General features: G+C 42.3%; 1 protein-coding gene across 3 annotated transcripts in view; it reads right to left on the reverse strand.

Annotated features, from left to right (window-relative positions):
* LOC309713866 (uncharacterized protein) overlaps positions 1-23396 on the reverse strand; it is an 81311-nt gene that overhangs the window by 37278 nt on the left and 20637 nt on the right. For all 3 annotated transcript variants that reach the window (XM_082545770.1, XM_082545771.1, XM_082545772.1), the window contains 3 exons: positions 17878-17958; positions 15742-15872; positions 10355-10469 (listed from right to left, as the gene is read on the reverse strand). In XM_082545770.1, the coding sequence (XP_082401896.1) occupies positions 10355-10469; positions 15742-15872; positions 17878-17958 (327 nt within the window). The remainder of the gene's footprint in view (positions 1-10354; positions 10470-15741; positions 15873-17877; positions 17959-23396) is intronic.

A 23396-nucleotide genomic window follows, 5' to 3' on the forward strand; every position in this document is an offset into this window, starting at 1 on the left:
GGGTTGACCCTGAAGAGGGTCACTGACCCACTATCAATCATGTGCGTCATCACAAGAGCCAGGGTATGAAAAAAGGCATGAGTTATTAACACCAGGGGTTTCACGGGAAACCATGTGACATACTAAGGTCAACTGATGGGTTGAGGCACCTGGGAAGGGATCTGAGGACTGCATGGTCTATATTACTTCTCTCTCAAATCATCTGTCTTCTTCATCCAAAGTGTAAACATTGGCATCCTCAAATGAATGACCTGTATCCTTACAGTACAGCTATCTCTTGTCCTGTTGAGGTGGCTCTTCTATGTTGTGCAATTTGTTTATGGACTGGCTGTTTAGTTTCTCCAATGCAGAAGTTTTAAGCACTTCTCCCTGCACCCCACAGCATACACTATGCTGCTTAGCTTGTTTGTTTGTGAGTTTTGTCCTTGGGATTACCTGTCATGGTTCTGGTCTTTCTGGTCGGGCTCTTTCTGTGTTTAGAGTTGGGTTTTGAGAAATGGTTTATGTTCCTAAGTTCTATTGATATACTTTGGTTTCTTTTTGTATTTTATGCTTAGTCTTTTGTTCGTGGGTCATCATCATGGTTTGCCTTTATTAAGATGATTCTGTCTCCGAGCGTTTGGATTTGGGTCCTACACATCACACTCAGTCTGTAATTCCACAGACCTCGACAGACCTAGTTTCCATCTAAGGGTGTGCCCGTGTCGGAAGTGCATTGGGATGTTGATGTTGTGCTTGGAGTTTCTCTGACAGACTTGCTACATAAGGGATGGCAGTGTCGTTCCATTTGTCATTCTGTTTCTCCCCAGTTGGTTTCTGACCTTCTTTCCTGTGCGTCTTGAAGACCCAGTTGGAATAACCACATGTGATAACACTTTTCTTTATGTGTGTGTTCCCTAATGCTGTCCACAAACGTACACTGAATCAGATAAAATCATATTGTCCTTTGATTTGGTTTCACTCTTCAATTGTATCCCTACAACTAAGGCATCAGAAATGCTCAGGAAACAACTACAGTAACAAAAGCTTTTACGTACAATATAGATTTTTTGCTGGGGGAATGCATTTGATACGTGCTGCTTCAGTCTATCTTACTACAACCATTGAAATGCAAACTGTGCATGCATGTATTAACTTGGTGATATCAAAAATGTATAAATATTGTAATTGATTCTAATCTGCTGCTGAGTCTATGTTACACTGTTGAAACTGAAGCTACTAGAACACAGGACACACACCAAGAATTCCTGTGGAATCACGCATGTTAATTTCACTTTGATCTGTGACAAAGTCACAAACCTTCTTTATCAGGTTGTGGGACAATAAACAGTTGCAGTGCTCTAAAGTACAGCCATCACCTTAGAAATACAAACTGATAATTTTCTGGAATTACAATATTTATTTTATGCTCTATCACTAAAATACTAAATTAAGATTTGCGTCAGCATTTATTGCCTGTGCTTTTTACAACAGATTTATAGACTTTTAATCACCACGTCATAAAATAGGTAGCAGTCATAGGGATCATTTTCTGTGGAAAAAGAATGATATAATCTGGGAAATGGAATAAGGGAAGCATCCCCCTGGTATGTTGCCTGAGCTTTGTGGTAGGTCCCAGGCCTCTGGAAGAAGCCCCAGGAAGTATCTTCAACAAACTCAATAACATATTCAACAACAGTTTAACCATGAAGTCTAAGTTGAGTAACACTATGTAAGCAAGTCCAAGAGTCTCAACTCTGAGTAAGCTCACGCTCAGTTAAGCATGTGCGTGACAAAAGAATGAAAACCATTGAAAACCAGTTTTTATACTTTCTGTGGTCACGAATTACCCAACATTTTACTGAAAAATACAGGACAGCATGTTTTATCAGGAAAGGCAAACAAAAAAGTCTACGATTTCATTGATTTTAAATATTTCAGCACAGTTTTCATTTTAAATAAAGAATACAGATCATTTTGGGAAAGAATAAGCTGGATCCAAAGTGGATACACATCCAGTCTGAATCTGCAATCCTTATGTCTTTTGGATTTGTCCTGCAGTGCAAAAGGACTGAGAGCAGACACGAGTCAGGGTAATCAAACTCAGTGTTGCTGTATTGAGACTTTAGATGGTTCTCGCTCTGACTTTCAGACACTGTGCCTTTTAAAATGTTTTTTTACAACATGTAGTCCTGAACTAATTCTCAATTTGTAAACAAATGTAACATAAAATATTGAGAACTTGGACAGGATGCAGCTAAAAGTCCACTTTAAAACACATTTTTTGAGTCTTAAACTCATTTCAACCTCATCGTCGCTCAAATATTCACATCATCGTTACCCAACTGTAACAGACCTTTTTTCATTAGTTTGGCTAATTACAAGATAACAAATGACTAATTATTGATCAGTGTGTTATGTGTCTAAAGTTTTATATAGATAAGTTGTGTAATGTACCCGAAAGGTTGGTTCTGTTCATCTGGACGCAGCGTTATCAGTGGGAGAAACATTTCATCAGTCATCCACGTGACTTCTTCAGTCTCTGACTGCAGCAACAGGACCGCTCTCAGCACCGACCAAGTGTGTTTGAACTGCGTCTTCTTTCCACATATTTCACATACAAGGGTCAGTTCTACAGGCAGAATCATGGGTGTGCCATGGGCTCCCAGTTTCACCCATCGTGGCCAATTTGTACACGGAAGAAGTGGAAAAGAGGGCTTTGCTATCCTACCCTGGAACACCACCAAGCCATTGGTTCAGGTATGTGGATGACACCTGGGTGAAAATCAAATCTCAGGATGTACCACAATTCACGGATCACATTAACTCGGTGGACCGACACATCAAATTCACCAGGGAGGATATGAACAGTGGCAGGTTAGCCTTCTTAGACTGAGATTTCCATCAGTAATGGAGGACATCTAAAAGCTGACGTGTACCGTAAACCTGCACATACGGATCAGTATCTGAGGTTTGACTCTCATCATCCACTGGAGCACAAACTGGGCGTCATCAGGGTACTACAACACAGAACGAACACCATCCCCACTGACACAGCAGCCAGGGAGGCAGAAGAACATCAGGAAGGCCCTGAGTAAATGTGGTTACCCCAGCTGGACTTTTGTCAGAGCTGGAAAGGCTCCTAAAGAAACCACCAGCTGATCCAGGAGAGAAGGACAACCAATGACTAAGCGAAAACCTGTAGTGATCCCGTACGTGTCAGGAGTATCGGAGCAGCTGAGACGCATTTTTTCTAAACACCACGTATCTGTGACCTTTAAACCCCAAAACATGTTGCGGCAAAAACTGATCCACCCCAAGGATCGGGTCCCCCGACACAAACAGAGTAACATAGTGTACTTCACAATTATAATTTACAACTGAGGAGTGCAAGGAGGTCCTACTTCTCTGACATCATCACTAAAAACAGCCATAATGCTCGGGTCTTATTTTTTACAAACAGAGTAACATAGTGTACGCTGTTAAGTGCAGGAGGATTGGCAGGATTTATACATCGGGGAAACCAAACAACCAAAGAGGACGGCACAACACAGAAGAGCTACCTCGTCAGGCCAGGACTCTGCAGTCTATTTACACCTACAGGCCAGTGGACACTCTTTCAATGATGAGGATGTAACATCCTGGACAGGGAGGAACGCTGGTTTGAGGGCGGAGTCAAGGAGGCCATTTACGTGAAAAGGGAAAGACCATCTCTGAATGGAGGAGGGGCCTAAGGGTACATCTGTCACCATCTTACAATGCTGTGATTGCAGCCATTCCCCAACTCTCTGTGAATGGGACTCATGGCCATTGATCAGTGGTTGTTGATCAATAGTCATGAGAATTTGCATAATCACGATGAAGGAAATGACCTCCCATCCCATTGTTCCTTCAGTGGGCTGGTTTCAGTCATTATGTAAATGTCCTGTTTATAAGATTGATACCTGCAGTCAGCTGAGACTGAAGACGTCACCTGGATGATGACGAAACATTTCTCCCAGTGAAAACGTCCTGATGAACAGAATCAACTTTTTGGAGATTTACCTGGATGACTGAGCATGCATCAAGACTGATGTAATGTACATTACATTTTTCCAGTGCAAGGAAACTGACAGCTGGCATCAGATGTATGATACGAACAGCATGTACCAGTCACATAACCACTGAAACATGGTAACATTGTTATAGACTAGCATCAATATTATAGGTTTCAATATTGTGGCTGATCAGTGTATTCTTAGCATCATGCTGAAGGATGATCATTTTAATCCATCTGCACCAATGTAATATTTTACAGCCTGTCAGAAGTATACCTTTCTTTGGTTCATGGCTACCGAGTTCACATACAGGATGGGTTTCTGCTGCTGCCAGTGGAATGAGTGATAGCATATCTGGTAGTGGTGAAGGGACATGATGGGTCACATCTAAGAAGAATATAAGACCAGTGAAATGAAAGCAAGCACAACATAAGCCAAGATTAGCTATATTTGGGCAAATATATACATATGTCACCATTTTTAAGATTTCATTATATTAGTAATATGACACATTATTCCAGTATGTGACAACAAAGACACTTATACAAGAAATTACAGATCAAAATGAAAACTGATATCCATCTTCTGAATGAATTCTCACAACTGATGCTCAGTTTTATCATGCCATAAACATTTTATTATGTTTCTAGTAATCTGAGCACACTCGGGATAACCAAGTATCCCATGATGCAAAAGCTGCTATTATGCTTTAATGAAGCTCTAATAAGTTTTGTAACCATTTACCAGGAGAAATTACTCACAGCACATCAAAGAGCTAAAAAAAGTGCACACCTGGTTGGGACTCTGCGTGTACCTCCTATATGTGGAGACAAGGTAGTTGAGGTTCAAAGTAGTGAAAGAAGCATGAAGTAAACATCACAGCAGTGCTACAGTTCAGCTTGTTTAGTAACGGCAGTCCACAGCTGTCACATTAGTAATTTCACTAGGTTAAATGAAGACAGAAAGCAAAGCAAATCAGGCATATTAGTCCTTGCACTGCATCCTCACAATGTGAGTAATCCATTTATCTGCCACCTAATTCACTCGAAGCAGTCGCTTGTGCAACAAAGCCCACCCACACAGTCTTCAGTGAGAACATCTTATTAGAAACAAGCAGAGCTTACAGATAGCATAGCAGTTAGCAGGAAGTCAGGAGAAAACATCATTCCTTTAAAAAGGTGCTAGAATCTGTTCACAACAATGAAAATTCAAATCATCATCGTCCTCGGTAAAACTGGCGTGGATTGCATGAAACCACACCAGCAAAACACATTTAGCTACTCTGCACACTTAAAAAATGCAGTAATTGAGTACTTAGTGTTTTTAAAGGTGACCCCAATGGACAATGAACAAGCCTTAGTCTAAGACCTTAACTGATCTAACTGCAGATTAACACTACAGTACACATCTATAGTACACTATGCACAGTGCTTTGTGTGTATATCAGTTTATCATTTTAAAGTCTAACACTATAATTCTATTTGTGTGATCATTTTCTTCTTGTAGGCATATATTTCTGCTGGTAGTTGTGTGGCAATGAAAACTATACACTCAAGGCTGATGCTGTTGCCTTCATCATCAAAATATAGTTTTCTCAACTGATTGTAATGAAACAGCTAACACGTAACATTAACTAAAATATTACTAATTACCAACTTCATCCCTAGTTCGAGTCAAATGTGTTCAAGTCAAATGTGGTTGTAACATTATAAGATTAAGATACCCTGCTCCTCGTATGAAGATAATATGACATTAAGGCAACATGACATCACTAACAGCAGACCAAATAAAAGACTTAACGTGGCAGTGGGGTCAGGTGCAGAATTAAAAACTCTAGAACAGGGATCGGCAACCCTGGGCACACGTGCCACAGCTGGCACGCGAAGGGTTAACTGATGGCACGACCATAGCTGGACTGGCCATCTGGGCCGACTGTGATTTTTCGTTTCTATGGGCCGATGATTTTTTTTGTAATGGTATAAACAATGAGAGGTGGTGGATTGGCCAGATGTGTAAAAATAACTCTGGTGGTGGCTATGGCACAGCTTCCACTGAGGCCAGCAGGTGGATGAGGGAAGGGGAGGCAGGAGGAGGAGAGACCCGAGGCGGCCGCTGGTCCGAGTGTCAGGTGAACTGAACTTCAGGTAAGAAGTTATGACCTGCAGTCTCTCTGGGTCAGATATAAACCGAGTTTAGATGGAGTTTATTTTCGTTGTGTTGACTTTTTACAGTCAGTTGCAATAACTCGTACTGCGTGCTAGCTAGCATGATGGAGTTTCTATACAGCTGGGTGCGTGCTATGATGTTACTGATAGTGAACTTTATTTATAAGGTTAATTATTAGAGTTGCCAACCGTCCCATACAAACGGAATCGTCCCGCATTCAGAGAAAATATTACGCATTTCGTATTGAGCTGAGAAGGAACAGTTTGTCCCGGACTTCAGCTAGAATAGAAAAAGACACAAAGCTGGAGTTACTCTGTGTCTTTGCTGCAGAGCTGCCTCTTCTTTTGTCATTCTCTGCCCCTCCCACTCCTGTTGCTACTTCAATCATGAAACTGATCAATGATCAGCTGATCGGCTGTTTGCTGGAGCCACAGCTGTAAAGCTGCTGGTCATGATATGGTTTGGTTATCTGGTGAGAGGGAAACATGAAGATGAAACCAGGAGATGTCCTTACTGAATCATCAGAGCTGAACAGGTGATGGAGAAACAGGTTTACCTTTTAGGTGACATGAATGAGTTGAAGTTATGAACTGTTTCTGAGAGACAAATAACACCAGGATCCTTTTCTATGTAGCTGACAGCTGGTAACTGTGCAGGGGCGGATCTAGCAAAGTTTTGCCAGGGGGCCAGGTAGGCATTAACAGGGAGAGGGGGGCACAAAGAAATACTTTTCTTTCTTATTCTCATTTAAAATGTCTCACTTTTATTAAATAATTATCTGAATCAGATAAAAACCAAAGTTTTTATCTGATTTAAAATGTATAAAAATCATACATATACCAACAAGACTGTACATCACTGTCACAACAGCGTTTGTTTTCATTCAAAGGCTTTATGGCTTTAATACCTGGTGGGTCGGTCTCTAGTCAAAATGCCCAGGCTGATTTTTTTTGTCCCAGTCCAGCCCTGGGCACGACACGCAGTGAGTTAATCTGAGCAGGTGCATTAAAAAATGAATGGCTGGGACAGCGGTGCACATCGCAAATTAGCTCGCATAGACACATTAGTTGTGCCGCTTCTTAATGACGGTATCTTAGCTAACAACCCCAACTACCAGATGGAACTTGTAATTGGCTAAAAATAACTTAGCCTACCGGTGAGAGGGACGTTGCTAGCTGGCAGTTTTTTCAAGCAATGTTGAAATTTCCACATTCCAACACTTCAAAAGATTCAGCAGCTGTTCGCTCAGCGCAGCACCGTGGAAACACACGGATACATCCGTAGACTCGAGACAGAATTTACAATGCGTTTTCAGGACTTTCAGCTGTTTGGACCAATGTTTTCTTTTCTGATCAAACCAGAAAGCTTTAATGAGCAGCTGGGTTTGTCTCGCATTAACTGGCTCGACAAAGAGGACATCGAAATGCAGCTGATAGAACTGAAAAGCTCGACTCTGTGGGGTCAAAGTTTGCAGAACTACGGACGCAGCTGGAATCCACAGCTGTGCGTGTTCATGGAGCTGCATGTTCACCTGCTGGACATCACTGCCTGACAAGTTTAACTGTCTTCAGAACATTGCAGAGGCCTTACTGACAGTGTTTGGCTCGACATGTCTGTCTGAGCAGATTTTCTCTCACACGAGTCCTCAGGTAGCCTCTGAATGCTGGACACTCGGAGACCTGTGTCTCTGAGTGGGAGACCAGAGATCATATTAACATGTGTGTCTCTGTATTAACAAACATGCCATATTGGCCCAGTTTATTTTTCTTATCATTGTTGTGAGGAGACCATAAATAGCATTTGCATTTTCTGTATTTGCTGTTATAGATAAAAAGTCTTTGTTTTTTTTTGATAACTATTCGCTGACAGCTGCCAACATCTGCCAACAAATATAATTCTATAAAGTGGTTCTATATAGTGTGTAACTGTTAATATAGAGCGTTATTAAATTTATTGCTATTTATTTATTGCAGAAGTCAATAAATTGCTACTGCAATTTATTGACTTCTGAGGAAAATTTTAGATGCACTCATCATCAGAAAGGTTGCCGACCCCTGGCCTAGGCCATGTGCCCGAGGACTGCCACCAAAACTTCTTGGGGTACTGAATAGGGCCGCAAAAAGCCCGGCCACACAAAGGTGGAGGCTCAGCTGCTGGATCTGATGATTCTCGAGCAGTTTGTCAAGGGACTCCCGACAGGAACAGCGGAGTGGTCCTTTGCCATCACTTTGCCCTCTGACACCTTCCCTCAGTCCACGAGGGACGCATAGTGGTAAGGTGGTAAGGGGTATACACCAGGCTATTGTAGACTCAGGGTGCACACAGACCTTGGTCCACCAAACTCTGGTTTGGTCCGGGGCATTGCTGAAGGTAGAGTGGGTGGAGGTTAAGTACATGCATGGGGACATACACAAATATCCTACTGTGCTGCCAGAAATTAAGTACAAGGACAAAAAGCGTAGTGGGAAGGCTGTGGTTAGGTCATGCCTGACACATCCTTTAATTCTGGGGACGGATTGGCCATGATTTAAAAACCTGTTGGGGCAGTGTGTGGGGATGCATTCATGACCTCTAGCAGCATGTAGTGTATATGCTGTGTACAGCGGTGATCCGAGGCCATCCATCGCTGACTCTGGGGAGGAGACGGCACTGATTCACTCCATGGAAGATTTCCCACTACAGCAGTCTCATGACAAAACTCTATACTCAGCCTTTGACCAAGTGATAAAAATTACTGGTCACATGGTGCGCCCCGACACAGCACTGGCCTACCTGAATTTTGTATTAATCAGACATAGACTGTATTGGGTGAATTGTAACAGTCGCACAGAAGAGGAACACACCCAGTTGTTGGTGCTTTAAAGCTTTTGGGAAATTCTCTGGTTAGCCTGGCGAAGGAGAGAGATGATAGTGCCAAATTCCACTATTCCCAACTCCCCCCATTGTAATGACCATCTCACACAAGCCCAGAGAATGGGTGTTGCTGCATTGCAACAGTGTTTTGCAGATGTGTTCTCCCCCCTGCCTGGCCATACCACACTCAGAGCACAATTTTGAAATGTGTCCTGGTGAGATGGTGCATTCACAGCCCTACAGGTTACCTCAACATAAAGAAAAAATGTTCAGAAAGAAGTGCTTGGTTTAGCCCCATAGTTCTTATCTATACGGTTCTGTGGCGACTACCACAAGGTGAATTGTTACAGTTTGATGCATATGTCATGTCCCGGGTCAACAAGCTCCTGGATCAGATAGGCATTGCACCTTTTTCATGACACTGGAGTTAACCAGTGGCTACTGGCACATCCCCTTATCTCCAGAGTCTAAAGAAAGTCATTCTTCTCCACTCTGTACGATTTGTACCAATTTGTCACACTTTCGTTCAGCTTGTTCAGCAACTTTCCAGTGTCTCATGAACCTGGTGTATGACATCATCATCCATAGTGACACCTGTGCAGAGCATGTGCAGCAGGTGGCCATAGTCCTAGAGTCTCTGAGGCAGATGGGGCTCACAGCCAACCTGAAGAAGTGTGTGAGCAGACAAAGGGAAGGTACAGTATCTGGGGAGGTGAGCAAGTGGGCCTGCAGGAGGTGAAAACAACACCCATCGTATACTGCCCATGTCCCAAGACTAAAAAAAGAGGTGAGGCAGTTCTTGTGGCTGGCTGGTTATTGCCACCGGTTCATGCCAAACTTCGCAGAGCTGGCCAGCCTCTTGACTGCTCTAACCCAAAAGGGTGACCCAGATCTGATCCAGTGGACAGAGCAGTGCCAGACAGCGTTCATACAGGTGAAGAAGGCCCTCTGTGGGAAGCCTTGTTCCACATGAAAATCTCCACTGAGTGATCTTGGAAAAAAGCTGCAAATAAAACATAACTAGTACTCCAATAGTGTGTATGTATGGGTCCTTTGTGTCACACAGCCTTTAATGTGCATCATCTGTTATTGGGAGCTGTGTTGACACATCAACACATCAAAATACAGGTGTGTGTCTTTGATTTCTTTTATTGTTTTCCTTTTTCATTGTCCATTATTCTTAATCGTACTAAGGTGAAAAGCAAATACTAGCGTACTAGTAGCACTAATCCGCCCAGATGTATTTAATAAGTGACATGCATTAGTGTCACAGCCAAAAAGGCAAGCTGAGTGTTAAAAGGCACTTGATTTTTGCTTACCTTGATAATGTCTTCAGCTGTTCTCTCCACCTCTTTTAGCCGCTTCACCACAATTTCTTCATTGGCAGAGATATTGAGTTCTTGTGTTTCCAAGGCCTCAATCTCCTTCTCCATTCTGTACAGTTGAATATAATGAACAGTGTTAGCAAATACAAAAGGAAATCACTTGTGCATCCAAAACACTTGGATGTTAGGGTGTCTCTGAATAGCTTCAACAAGGTAAGTACAAGACTTTTAATATATGGCATTATGGGTTGTACTGGGTAGCTGTGTATTTTGCATTTTCAAAAGATTTTCAGTAAAATCATAATTCACATTGGCAGTAATGACACTCGGTTACGCCAATCGGAGGTCACTAAAATCACTATTGAATCGATGTGCAACTTTGCCAAAACAATGTGGGACTCTGTAGTTTTCTCTGGTCCCCTCCCCAATCAGACCAGGAGTGACATGTTTAGCCGCATGTTCTCCTTAAATTGCTGGCTGTCTGAGTGGTGTCCCAGAAACGATGTGGGCTTCATAGATAATTGGCAAACCTTCTGGAGGAAACCTGGTCTTGTTAGGAGAGACGGCATCCATCCCACTTTGGATGGAGCAGCTCTCATTTCTAGAAATATGGACAAATTTATTAAACCACCCAAAATATGACTATCCAGAGTTGGGACCAGGAAGCAGAGTTGCAGTCTTACACGCCTCTCTGCAGCTTCTCTCCTCCTGCTACCCCCCAAACCCATCTCCATAGAGACTGTGTCAGCTCCCAAACAGACAAAAAACAAACTAAAAGCCAGCAAATTAAACATAAACAATTACAAAGAAAGAACAATACAGTATCCACATCTGAACCAAAGAGTAAAACTGTGAAATGTGGATTATTAAATATTAGGTCTCTCTCCTCCAAGTCTCTGTTAGTACATGACTTAATAATTGATCAACAAATTGATTTACTCTGCCTTACAGAAACCTGGTTGCAGCAGGATGATTATGTTAGTTTAAATGAATCAACACCCCCGAGTCATTCTAACTACCAGAAATCTCGAAGCACAGGCCGAGGGGGCGGTGTGGCAGCAATTTTACACACCAGCCTATTAATCAACCAAAGACCCAGACAGACTTTTAATTAATTTGAAAGCCTGATGCTTAGCCTCGTCCACCCCAGCTGTGAAACTCAGAAACCAGTCTTACTTGTTATCATCTATCGTCCACCTGGGCCTTACACAGAGTTTCTGTCTGATTTCTCAGACTTTTTATCTGATTTAGTTCTGAGCTCAGATAAAATAATTGATGTGGGTGATTTTAACGTCCATGTAGATTGGGGTGGAAGAACTCTAGGCCTCGAGGGCCGGTGTCCTGCAGGTTTTAGATGTGTCCTTGATCCAACACAGTTGATTTAAATGGCTAATTTACCTCCTCAACATGTCTTGAAGTTCTCCAGAGGCCTGGTAATGAACTAATCATGTGATTCAGGTGTGTTGACCCAGAGTGAGATCTAAAACCTGCAGGACACCGGCCCTCGAGGCCTGGAGTTCCCCAGTGCCAACATAACATTTCCCTCGGGATGAATAAAGTATTATCAATCAATCAATATACAGTGCAAACAAGGCTTGTCCCAAGATAGAGCCTTGAAGTACACCATAATTTAGAGAGAGTCCTTTTTTTAGCACTAGAGGCCCATGTTCACATAAAAAAATAAAGATAAGTAGAAAGGAAACCACTGAAGAGTAGACCCTTTTAGGCCAGCATATGATTCCAGCCATGATAGGAGGATATAATGGCTGACTGTGTCAAAGTCAGCTGTCAAGTCCAACAACAAGAGGGCAGCAGGGCTGCCAGAATCCAGAGTTAATACCATTAAAAACCCTTAAAAGTGCTGTCTCAGTGCTGTGTACTGATTTAAAACCAGACTGAAACTTTTCAGACATCCCATTAAGATCAAGGTGCAGCTGTAAATAGACCACTTTCACAGACCTTTTGAAAGAAAGGGGAGCTTTGAGATTGGCCTGTAATTAGCCAGAATGGTTGTGTCCAGATTGTGTTTTTTAAGAAGAGGCCCGTTTCCTTGGGCGCTTGTTCCAGGGTGTGGCATGAGGATGGCTGCACAGGTAACCCAGAACAGATGACTCAAAGGTGGTGGAGGAAGTCCGTAACCTTGTCCTGTCTCAGTTTGTTTGAGAACTAGATCGGAAGATGCTTTGATTTCTAATAGCAACTGGTGATTAAACACATGTAGTCCTAGGACATTTTGAGACATTATAAAAAGGAAGAAAACTAACAGCAACCAAGACAAAATGGTCAAAGCTGACAGACGTGTCACCGTGCATACTCCATCGTCTGTGAATGTTGTGTGTAGTATATTTAACAATTTGTTTCATTAAAGTGTTTATTTATTTGTTCATCGTCAGGATTCAGACAGTTCCTACAGTTTCCTGGTTCATTCCCTACATTCAGGCTGAGGGCTCAATGATGATGATCAAGCTTTGATTGCACAATCCCTGGAAAAATTATAGAAATGTCTAAAAATGTCAGCTGCTAATAATTTTCCAATAACATAGTTTAAAAAAGATGTACAGACCAGGTTGAACCCTAATAACTTACAGTGGGGCAAAAAAGTATTTAGTCAGCCACCGATTGTGCAAGTTCCCCCACCTAAAATGATGACAGAGGTCAGTAATTTGCACCAGAGGTACACTTCAACTGTGAGAGACAGAATGTGAAAAAAAAATCCATGAATTCACATGGTAGGATTTGTAAAGAATTTATTCGTAAATTAGGGTGGAAAATAAGTATTTGGTCACCTCAAACAAGGAAAATCTCTGGCTCTCACAGACCTGTAACGTCTTCTGTAAGAAGCTTTTCTGTCCCCCACTCGTTACCTGTATGAATGACACCTGTTTGAACTCATCATCTGTATAAAAGACACCTGTCCACAGCCTCAAACAGTCAGACTCCAAACTCCGCCATGGCCAAGACCAAAGAGCTTTGGAAGGACACCAGGAAAAGTATTGTAGACCTGCACCAGACTGGGAAGAGTGAATCTACAATAGGCAAGCAGCTTGGTGTGAAAAAATCAACTGTGGGAGCAATCATCAGAAAATGGAAGACATACAAGACCACTGATAATCTCCCTCCCCGTGGGGTCAAAATGATCATGAGAACGGTGAGCAAAGATCCCAGAACCACACGGGGGGACCTGGTGAATGACCTGCAGAGAGCTGGGACCAAAGTAACAAAGGTCACCATCAGTAACACACTACAACGGCAGGGAATCAAATCCCGCAGTGCCAGACGTGTTCCGCTGCTGAAGCCAGTGCATGTCCAGGCCCGTCTGAAGTTTGCCAGAGAGCACATGGATGATACAGCAGAGGATTGGGAGAATGTCATGTGGTCAGATGAAACCAAAGTAGAACTTTTTGGTATAAACTCAACTCGTCGTGTTTGGAAGAAGAAGAATACTGAGTTGCATCCCAAGAACACCATACCTACTGTGAAGCATGGGGGTGGAAACATCATGCTATGGGGCTGTTTTTCTGCCAAGGGGACAGGACGACTGATCTGTGTTAAGGACAGAATGAATGGGGCCATGTATCGTGAGATTTTGAGCCAAAACCTCCTTCCATCAGTGAGAACTTTGAAGATGAAACGAGGCTGGGTCTTCCAACATGACAATGATCCAAAACACACCGCCCGGGCAACAAAGGAGTGGCTCCGTAAGAAGCATTTGAAAGTCCTGGAGTGGCCTAGCCAGTCTCCAGACCTCAACCCCATAGAAAATCTGTGGCGGGAGTTGAAAGTCCGTGTTGCTCGGCGACAGCCCCAAAACATCACTGCTCTCGAGAAGATCTGCATGGAGGAATGGGCCAAAATACCAGCTACTGTGTGTGCAAACCTGGTAAAGACCTATAGTAAACGTTTGACCTCTGTTATTGCCAACAAAGGTTATGTTACAAAGTATTGAGTTGTATTTTTGTTATTGACCAAATACTTATTTTCCACCCTGATTTACGGATAAATTCTTTACAAATCCTACCATGTGGATTCATGGATTTTTTTTTTTTCACATTCTGTCTCTCACAGTTGAAGTGTACCTCTGGTGCAAATTACTGACCTCTGTCATCATTTTAGGTGGGGGAACTTGCACAATCGGTGGCTGACTAAATACTTTTTTGCCCCAATGTAATTCTCTCCGACCTGTCAGCACATGGAGTTTTTCCATCTATAGCTAAATAAAATAAATACTGCACATTGGACTCTTACATGTGGAACACATCCCTTGTGTCCCTTTCACATAAAAACCACAAAGGTGATAGACTGAGATTAGCGGCAGACAACTGGAGTAAGCAGGTGTGACTGTGATCATTACCACTATGACTGTTAAATTAGTTGGAAAACCTAAATCTTGAGAATTACTAATAGTTTTAGGCACAGTGCCAGAGCTTTGTGGCTCACCTTATTAATCATCAGAAATATATAGTGCAAGTCCAAATACATGTTTCTGGCAGAAATACACACAGACTAAACTTTGAATATTAGCAGTTCAGTGAAATAATCGTTTAATGCTTTCATGTTCAACTTAGTAATAATCATAGAATGCAAGCATCACTTCCTGTTTGGCTTGTTCAGTGTGCACATATTTTATTTGCTGAAAACCTGTATCAATATTTTATAGAAAGGCTTATTCTGTCATAATTATATATTCTCTGAACAAATTTACAAGGTATAAGTATATATAGTATCAAGGGCTTAAATCATGGTTTCCAACTCCAGGCCTGGAGGGCCGGTGTCCTGCAGGTTTTAGATGCGTCTTTGATCCATCACAGCTGATTAAAATGGCTAAATGACCTCCTGAACATGTCCTGAAGTTCTCCAGAGGCCTGGTAAAGAACTAATCATGTGATTCAGGTGTGTTGACCCAGAGTGAGATCTAAAACCTGCAGGACACCGGCCCTCGGGGCCTGGAGTTGGACACCCCTGGTGTAAATGAACGCGCCTCCACACTGCCCCCCCGGTGAATACACAAGACATTTCCACTAGTTTTCCTAATTCTCATTTAGGGGTGTTATTACTCATGGTTGCATCATCCACATCACAGGTGAGGTGTACCATTATGTCCACCCATCAGCGGGCTATCATGATCTGTATCTGTATGTGAGCTTGTTAATCAAGAATAAACATTAATATCTGTAATTATAAATTACATACGAAGGAGTAGTGCTTTATAAATGATGAATTAAACACTTAATAATACCTTACTAATGCCTAATATTGTGGCATTATTAGGCAGACAGTGACTATAAAGTGTTACCTTCACCTACTTGATTTGCTCATACTGAGCTGTGCCCCATGTGTCCACTTTGGGATGTAGTGTGAGCTTCAGTGCAGGTTTGGATTACCTGATGATGTTGCTCTGCAGGTGGTCACTCTGCTGCTGTTCGTCTTGAGCTTGAAGCCTCATGGCCTCCTGCTCCTCCTCCGACTGCTGACTCAGACCGTCCATCAGCCACTGCTCCCTCAAAGCCTTCTTCTGTCAGTCAACCAACACACAGGCCTCTGCTTTAGCCTCAAACCGAGCTCAGTGTTCTTCTCATATTTAAAATGTTCAAATCTACGGTGACACCTGCTCTGTTTTCCATTTGACACTCTCTGCTTTCAAAAACTCTTTTCCTATCCTGTTAAGCAAAGAAAAATGTGTAGCTGATTTCTCTATCAGATATTTTAAGGAACATTACGTTTGCACACACTCCTCAGTTTCACAAACAGCATACTAGATCCAACACTATGAAGCAGCAGCTGCAGTGGAGCCAGTCCCTCGCTTCCCATTCAGCTGTTAGTCTCAGTCTGACATATTTAGATTTGCCAGAATGGGAAGCAAAGAGCTTCTCAGTATAGTTGGCATGGACTCTGGGAGACAAATCTTTAGTGAAATTGTAAAAACTAATGTTGTCCAAATAGTAATGAGATGGATCTTAGTTTTTAGCATGTACAGTTTGGAAACTCAGACACAGGAGCTTTTGTAAGCACAAGTTGTAATCATGACTGGAAGAGTACGGATGTTCTCAAAGCTCTGCTATAAATATGTAGATGTGTATTAAACGAACCCGTGTCCAACAAAAACCTTCACTATGTTAAAGAGACTGAATGTAACCAATATCAGTGGACAGTTCCACGGTGTGGCAACAGGAAATGAAAATGAGTGGGGAGTTGACCCAGGCATCCTAACAGAAGCATGTTTTTTAAAACCTTTTCCACTCACGTGAAAAACACTGGGGGGGGGGGGGGGGTGCAGAATGAGTATAAAAGAGCTTCTGGGAAGGCCGAGGGTTCGTATTCATCCATGGATTAATGGAGAGCAACATCAGAAGAGAGGACTCTGGAGTTTTGGGGGGTAAATATTTTTACCAAATCAACCACTGCCCAACTACTGAAGACTTACGAACTGCAATTATCATTTTTAGCTTTATCGCTACTCATTGTTGCTCCATTGGATTATGGTCTCAGAGCAGTCGAAGTATTTTGTACTGAATCACTGCTTCCCCACCTGGACTTTACTGGGCATGGGTCAGGCCTGTGTGTTGCCCTTCTCCTTACCCTCATTGCATTCAAAAGTTTAAATTATGTACATTCCCAGTAGCTGGGTGGCCTTAGCTGAGGAGGCAAAGCAGGTCATCTGGTAATCAGAAGGTTAGTGGTTCCCAGTCTGTATTCCAAATATCCTTGGGCAGGATGGAACCCCACCTCTGATGTATCAGTCAGAGTATGAATATGTGGGGATGATAACTAGAAAGGCCTCCAAAGACAACTCTGTAGTATCATTTACTAAAAATAAAGTTTGATTGTATTTACTTTGCTTTTTTGTAAAATAACCAAAACATTTTCTAACATCCAGTTTGGTGATACCTTGTTTTATAATATTTAATGGACATTGTATTAAAATGCAACAAAAACTCTTAAATATGTTGTTTATTGTTAGATTTATTCATTTTTCCAGCATGCTTCCATAGGGAATTTAGATATTTTTTGGTAGTCACTGATATAAGAAGGTGATATCATTACGCACCACTACAACACCAGCAGTGACCAGTTTGCCAAAGATGCAGGAAACAGCTCAGTGGCGTGACACAGTTTTAGACAGCCCCCTTGTGGTTAACTGTAACTGGGGTTAACTTGTGCGTAACTGCTTCTTAAGAAAACTTCAGATGTGTGCCCAATTTATCTTAACATGAAAAAAATATAACTTGGAACGATGGAATGAAAAAAGAAGATTTGACTTTTACAATAATGTATGAAATACCCTCAGTTGTGTTGAAGAGGAATAGCTGTAGCTATAATATGAACAATGCTACTGCAGTGAGTATATATCTGTGAAATAAAGCTCTGAGACTGCATCAAGGAAAATGTGGAGAAATATAACAGTAAATGAAATCATTAAACCTTCAAGCGAGAGTTCCTCACATTCCCTGTACACTGATACACACTGACACATTTTCTCCTGGAAATTTTTGCTTTTTGGCTGTAAATTAGAGACATACCTTTATGTACTGGAGTTTTAACTTCTCTTCTTCTATCTGTCTCCTCTTCTTGGCAATTTCTTCCTGGATTCTTCTTTTGTCCTGTGAGGGCAGGTCAAACATACATTTGTGTCATATGCACAATTACAGCATGGAAACTATTCCACCTGTTGTCTCCTCGTGCTGACACTTCAACCTTGAGCTGACAGACGGACAGCAACAGCTATAAATAGACAAAAAGCAGCACAGGCTTCATGACGTGACCTACCTGTTGCTTGAGTGTGTGTGTACGTGTCTGTCTGTTTGCTATAATTTCAACAACACTCTTTGCTAATTAGTACACTATGTAGCAAAGACATCTAGAAATTTGATCAGATACATTGGACAGAATAAATTGTGCAGTTGTTATCCTGGATATCAGGCAAACACGCTGCTTAGTTCCTTTATTTTTAACTAAGCCTCACTGCTCACTAATATTAGCTCCTAGATCCAGGATCAGTGTGGAATTAAGCCGGAGTAAAAGGGGATCTCCCTGTTGATGTCTGCTAGTATTTATGACTCTGTCTCAGTCCAGACAGCATTCTAAGCAGAGAAGCCCAGAATTCTCTTCATACCGTTTCTAACTCATCCGGGAGGACACAGAGTCATTATCAAGTCAGCTGAGAGACATAATCTCTCCACCAAGTACTGGGTCTGCCCCAGTGCCTCCTCCCACTAGATCATTCCTGAAACACATCACCCAGGAGGCGTCTAGGAGCTCAGGTGCCTGAATAACTTCAGCTGCCTCCTCTCGACGTGGAAGAGCGAGGACTCTCCAAGTCCCTCTGGAAGGACCAGTGAAACCCATTCCTGCTACTTGTATCATGACTTCATTGTAACTACTCAGAGCTTATGATTAAAATATATTTTCAACTCACTTTAAATTATTCATTTTTATTTTTTACAGTGCCAAATCACAACAACAGTTGCCTCAAAGTAACTTGTATTTTAAGTTAACGATGCTACAGTGTGAAGTGCCTTGAGACTGTTGCTGGTGAGGGTTCATCGTCTCCACGGACACCGCCCAACCCATCTGTAAATCTCACGGGCCACTCTCTTCTCACTAATGAACTAGACTCTGAGATACTGAAACTGCTGGTCAGAACTCACAAGCATGCTTTGGACACTCTACCCTTTTTCCAACTGAGAAACATATTAAAAGACTTGGAGGTGCTGATTCTCATTCCTGCCACTTCACGCTGGGGCACAAGGTCACCACCTGATGAAACTAACAGAACCATATCAACTGCAAAAAGCCAAGATGAAATTCTGAGGGTACCAAAGTGAAGACCACTCCCTCAGGATGTCCAGAGCTGTACGGAACAGAGTGACTCTTCTTACATGGTTTTATTAAGCATCACAACATATCATCATAGCTTTAAAAGCCTCAACATAAACACTTTTCTAAGAGCCTGGTGGGAATTCTTTACAATTCTTAAAAAGTCTGCACTTATCCCATGTAAACTAAAAAGTTTTTAAAATAAAACTATAAAGAAAAATCACTGAATACTAACTACTAGAAAAATACTAACATTCTCATCGTGGCATGAGAATAAGACAAAAAAAGAAATTAAAAAAAAAAATCATACAAGACCCAAACTTTATTTCATTTGAAGAAATTTGATCAAAATATAAAATCAGCAAAGGTGAATTTCTTTAATATATCTGCAACTGAAACCATCATACAGGAAAATCTGAATCCCTGTCAACTGAATCCCACTTGGGAAGCTGTCATGTGAAGGCTGTGCGCAGGCAGGAAAAGCACCCAAAGTGCAGACAGTCGGAGACAAAAGGTGAACTTAAATACAGCGTTAATGCTGAACTCCAAAAAGTAAGAAAACTGAGACTCCAAGGTAAACTTATGCAGCCAGAACACACAGCAAAATAAGGGTAGATCACAACACGGACACAGAGAAACACAGGGCTTAAATACACAGAGGGAGCAATCGGGGCAACAGGAGGGAAACACAGCTGGGGCAAATCAGGCCTAACGAGACAAAGGAAGCAAAACCAGATGCACTTACATGAGACACAGACTTTCAAAGTAAAACAGGAAACATAACACAGAGACGCGAACTTGACGAGGGGATACAGCTGACAGGGGAGACAGAGCAACTAGAGAACACAGAGACATAAACTATAAGACAGAACTCAAAGAAACCAAAGACTAGAAATGATAAATAATATAATAAACTCAAAACCCTGGGTCAACGACCCAGGCATCCTAACAGAAGCATGTTTTTTAAAAGAACTATACCCCCAAATTGTCATCAATAATTTATAATCTATTGTTTAAAATTGACTAATCAATTTCCCTCCCAAAGGCTAAGTGGCAGCAAGATCTTTCCACCAGTCCAGATAAAAACATCTGGACACAAATATGCTTGAGCACCCTCAAAATGACTAAAAGCCCGACTTACAACTTAAACAATACAAAGTTCTCTACAGAACGTACTACACAGGACAAAGTTTTTCCAAATGGACCTTACACACTCATAAAAAATCAGAATCCATATCAGAATATTTTATTAATCCATAAGGAAATTATGTGGTTATAGTAAGAACAGACTGAACTAAATCAATAATACAATAATATATACAATGAACCCAATTTTAAATATTCAGAATATTACAGAGATTAAATATATTTGATTGACATTTTACTCTAAAGTGTAAAACTTTATTTGCTATTTTCACTATGGAAGATGGGCAAAGGGTGTAACTGTTGCAGTGTGTTCTGTGCATTAGATGGAGGAGTTGTACAAAGAGATAATAGAGAGATAATACAGATACAGAGGGAATGATTTCCTGAGTCGCTTAATGATGCTTTTGGGTAATCTCAGCCTCTCACTGAGCGTGCTCCTGTGACTGGTCAGCACGTCATGGAGTGGGTGGGAGGGAGGTATGGTTCAGCATTGTCCTTATCTTGGACAACATCCACCTCTCAGACACCGCCTTAAGGGAGTCCAGCTCCATCCCCACAACATTACTGGCCTTGTCGGTCAGTTTATTGAGTCTGTTGGCATCTGTGACCCTCAACCTGCTGCCCCAGCCTGAAACAGCATAGAGGATGGCACTGACCACAACAGACTCCTAGAAAATCCTGAGCATTGTCCTACAGTCAATGTTTTCTCTTTATAACATCAGAGGGTGAAGAGGAAAGTGAAGAGGACAGTCCCTTGTGGTGCCCCTGTGTTGCTGATCACCCTGTCAGACACACAATGTTGAAGACACACATATTGTGGTTTTCCTGTTAGCTAATCAACAATCCAGGACACCAAAGAAGCATCCACCTGCATCGCTGTCAACTTATCACCCAGGAGGGTCGGCCTGATGGTATTGAATGCACTGGAAAAGTAAAAAAACATGACCCTCACAGTGCTTGCCGGCTGGTCCAGATGGGTGAAGACTCGATTGAGCAGGTAGATGATGGCCTGCTCTGCTCAAAGGCAGGGCTGGTAAAGAAACTGAAGGGGAGCCTAATGTCACCTGATTATAGTTGGCAGATGGTCATGAAGACCATTCCAGGGTCTTCATGACGTGGAAAGTCAGTGGCACAGGCCTGTAATCCTGGGGGGAACTGGGATGTGGTGTCTTTGTACAGGGACGAGGCATGGCGTCTTCACAGCACTGGGACCCTCTGCAGACTCAGACTCAGCATGAACAGTTTATGAAAGACTCCACAAAGCTGGGAGGCACAAGCCTTGAGGATGCCGGGACTCACCGAATGTCTGTCTCTTTAAAAAACAACATTGGATGAATTTGTCTCTCTCTGGTCCTCACTGATGAACTCCATTACTTAGTGGGGGTGGTCGGCTCTAGTCTCGTTTCCCTGTATGCCCTTCAGGTGGATAAGGATGCTCTCTGGGACTCCCCGTGTCTGCCAGCCTCGTGGGAGCTGGACAGCAGTGGTTGCTGTTGGGTGGGTCTTGGTATACGAGTGCTTGTGGTGGCAGGTGCTGCCCCCCAGTCTTCTGGGCAAGGGTAGATGTGGGACCTGGGGCCCAAGTGCCCCGGGTCACCTGGTCTCTGGCTCCCTCCTTGTGCAGGGGTGGTCTAAACCCCAAGTCTTGGGACTCCTCTAAACACTCCAGTCTACTTTTTCTGGTGGGGGTGGTGGCTGCTGCCCTGGACTCGGTGGTGCTCTGGGGCATTGTCCTTGCAGGCCATAGGCCAACTTGTTCCTGCTCTGTGGTGGGATGTTGGGAATGGGGTGCCTACTGAGTCAGTCGTTTACTGGCTCTCTCCTTGCAAGGATAGTCCTTTACCTCCCGTTCATACATTATCACCGCTTCCCCCCTGGATGCTTCTGCCCCTCCCTGGGATGTGGGTGATTGTTGGTTCCGGGGTGCGTGGCTTGATGTTCAGGTGTGCTTGTTGGCCCATTCCCTTGGTGGCTAGGGGTGGCTTTGATCTTCTCAATGTTGAGGAAGGGGCAGCCAGATGCCAGGTGGTTCTTTGGCACCTGTTCTTGATTTGTACCAGGGTGGCAGTTTCTGGAAGGGTTGACTGCCTGTTGTCTCTGGTCTTCTGAGACACTCACCCTTTGACCGTGGGCACTGCATCTGTGGCCTCCCTCCTCCTGCTTGGATGGACACGCGGATGTCACCAAGACGTGTGGCCTCAGGTCATCAGTACTCTTGGGAGCTGAGGATGGCTGTGATTGTTGTCCTAATTCAGACTCCATCTGCCTCCAGGACCTGGGAGGACATTATTGCACCTTTCCACCCTCATTATCAAGTGCATTTGTTTTAAAGACACACACACCGAGACACTCACTCTCTGTCTCTCTCTTTCTGTCACATTCATACTCACACTACTAGAAGACTGTTGATTTATGTATCTGTGTATTTTCTCATTTTTGTATGTTGATGCTTTAAAGGTGCAGCAGTTGGCGATACATTTTTCATTTCTATCTGTACTCTTTCTTGTTATTATAATTCCAGCATTAATCCTGTTGGAATTAAAATAATGGAAAAAATAATCTGTTTATTATTAATCAATATTACCTTATTATTATGACTTTGGTACCTAAGTCAGAATATAAAAATCCTAATGCACAGATAATATAAACATTGTTAACAATTTGTAACCCACTATCAGTGAAATTAACGACACTATTACTAATTGACTTCACCTCATGGGCATAGGTTACATTATTGTGCTCGGTTTCTGGGCTTAAATTTCAGTGTAACAGTACTCAGTTAATTGTTTATTGCTAATTTAATTAATTGGTAATTGTTAATTAACAGTGTTAATATAAGATAATTACTTGGCTTTAAATAATCCTGAAATGGTTTCCACAGCATTCCCTTCTTGTTTCCAACTTATGGCCCAACTTTAAATATTGAGCTGTAAAAGGCTCCCAAAGATTCATTGATTAAAAAGAGAGTACTTCAGATGTTTGATTGACTGATTTGGTATCCATCAGAGGGACTATGCGATCTACACAGTGAACCTGTGGGTTTTTGTCTGTTACAGAAGAAGGACCATGCTATTTG

This window comes from Aulonocara stuartgranti, assembly GCF_965226115.1.
Source record: "Aulonocara stuartgranti genome assembly, chromosome: 9".
Classification (NCBI taxonomy): domain Eukaryota; kingdom Metazoa; phylum Chordata; class Actinopteri; order Cichliformes; family Cichlidae; genus Aulonocara; species Aulonocara stuartgranti.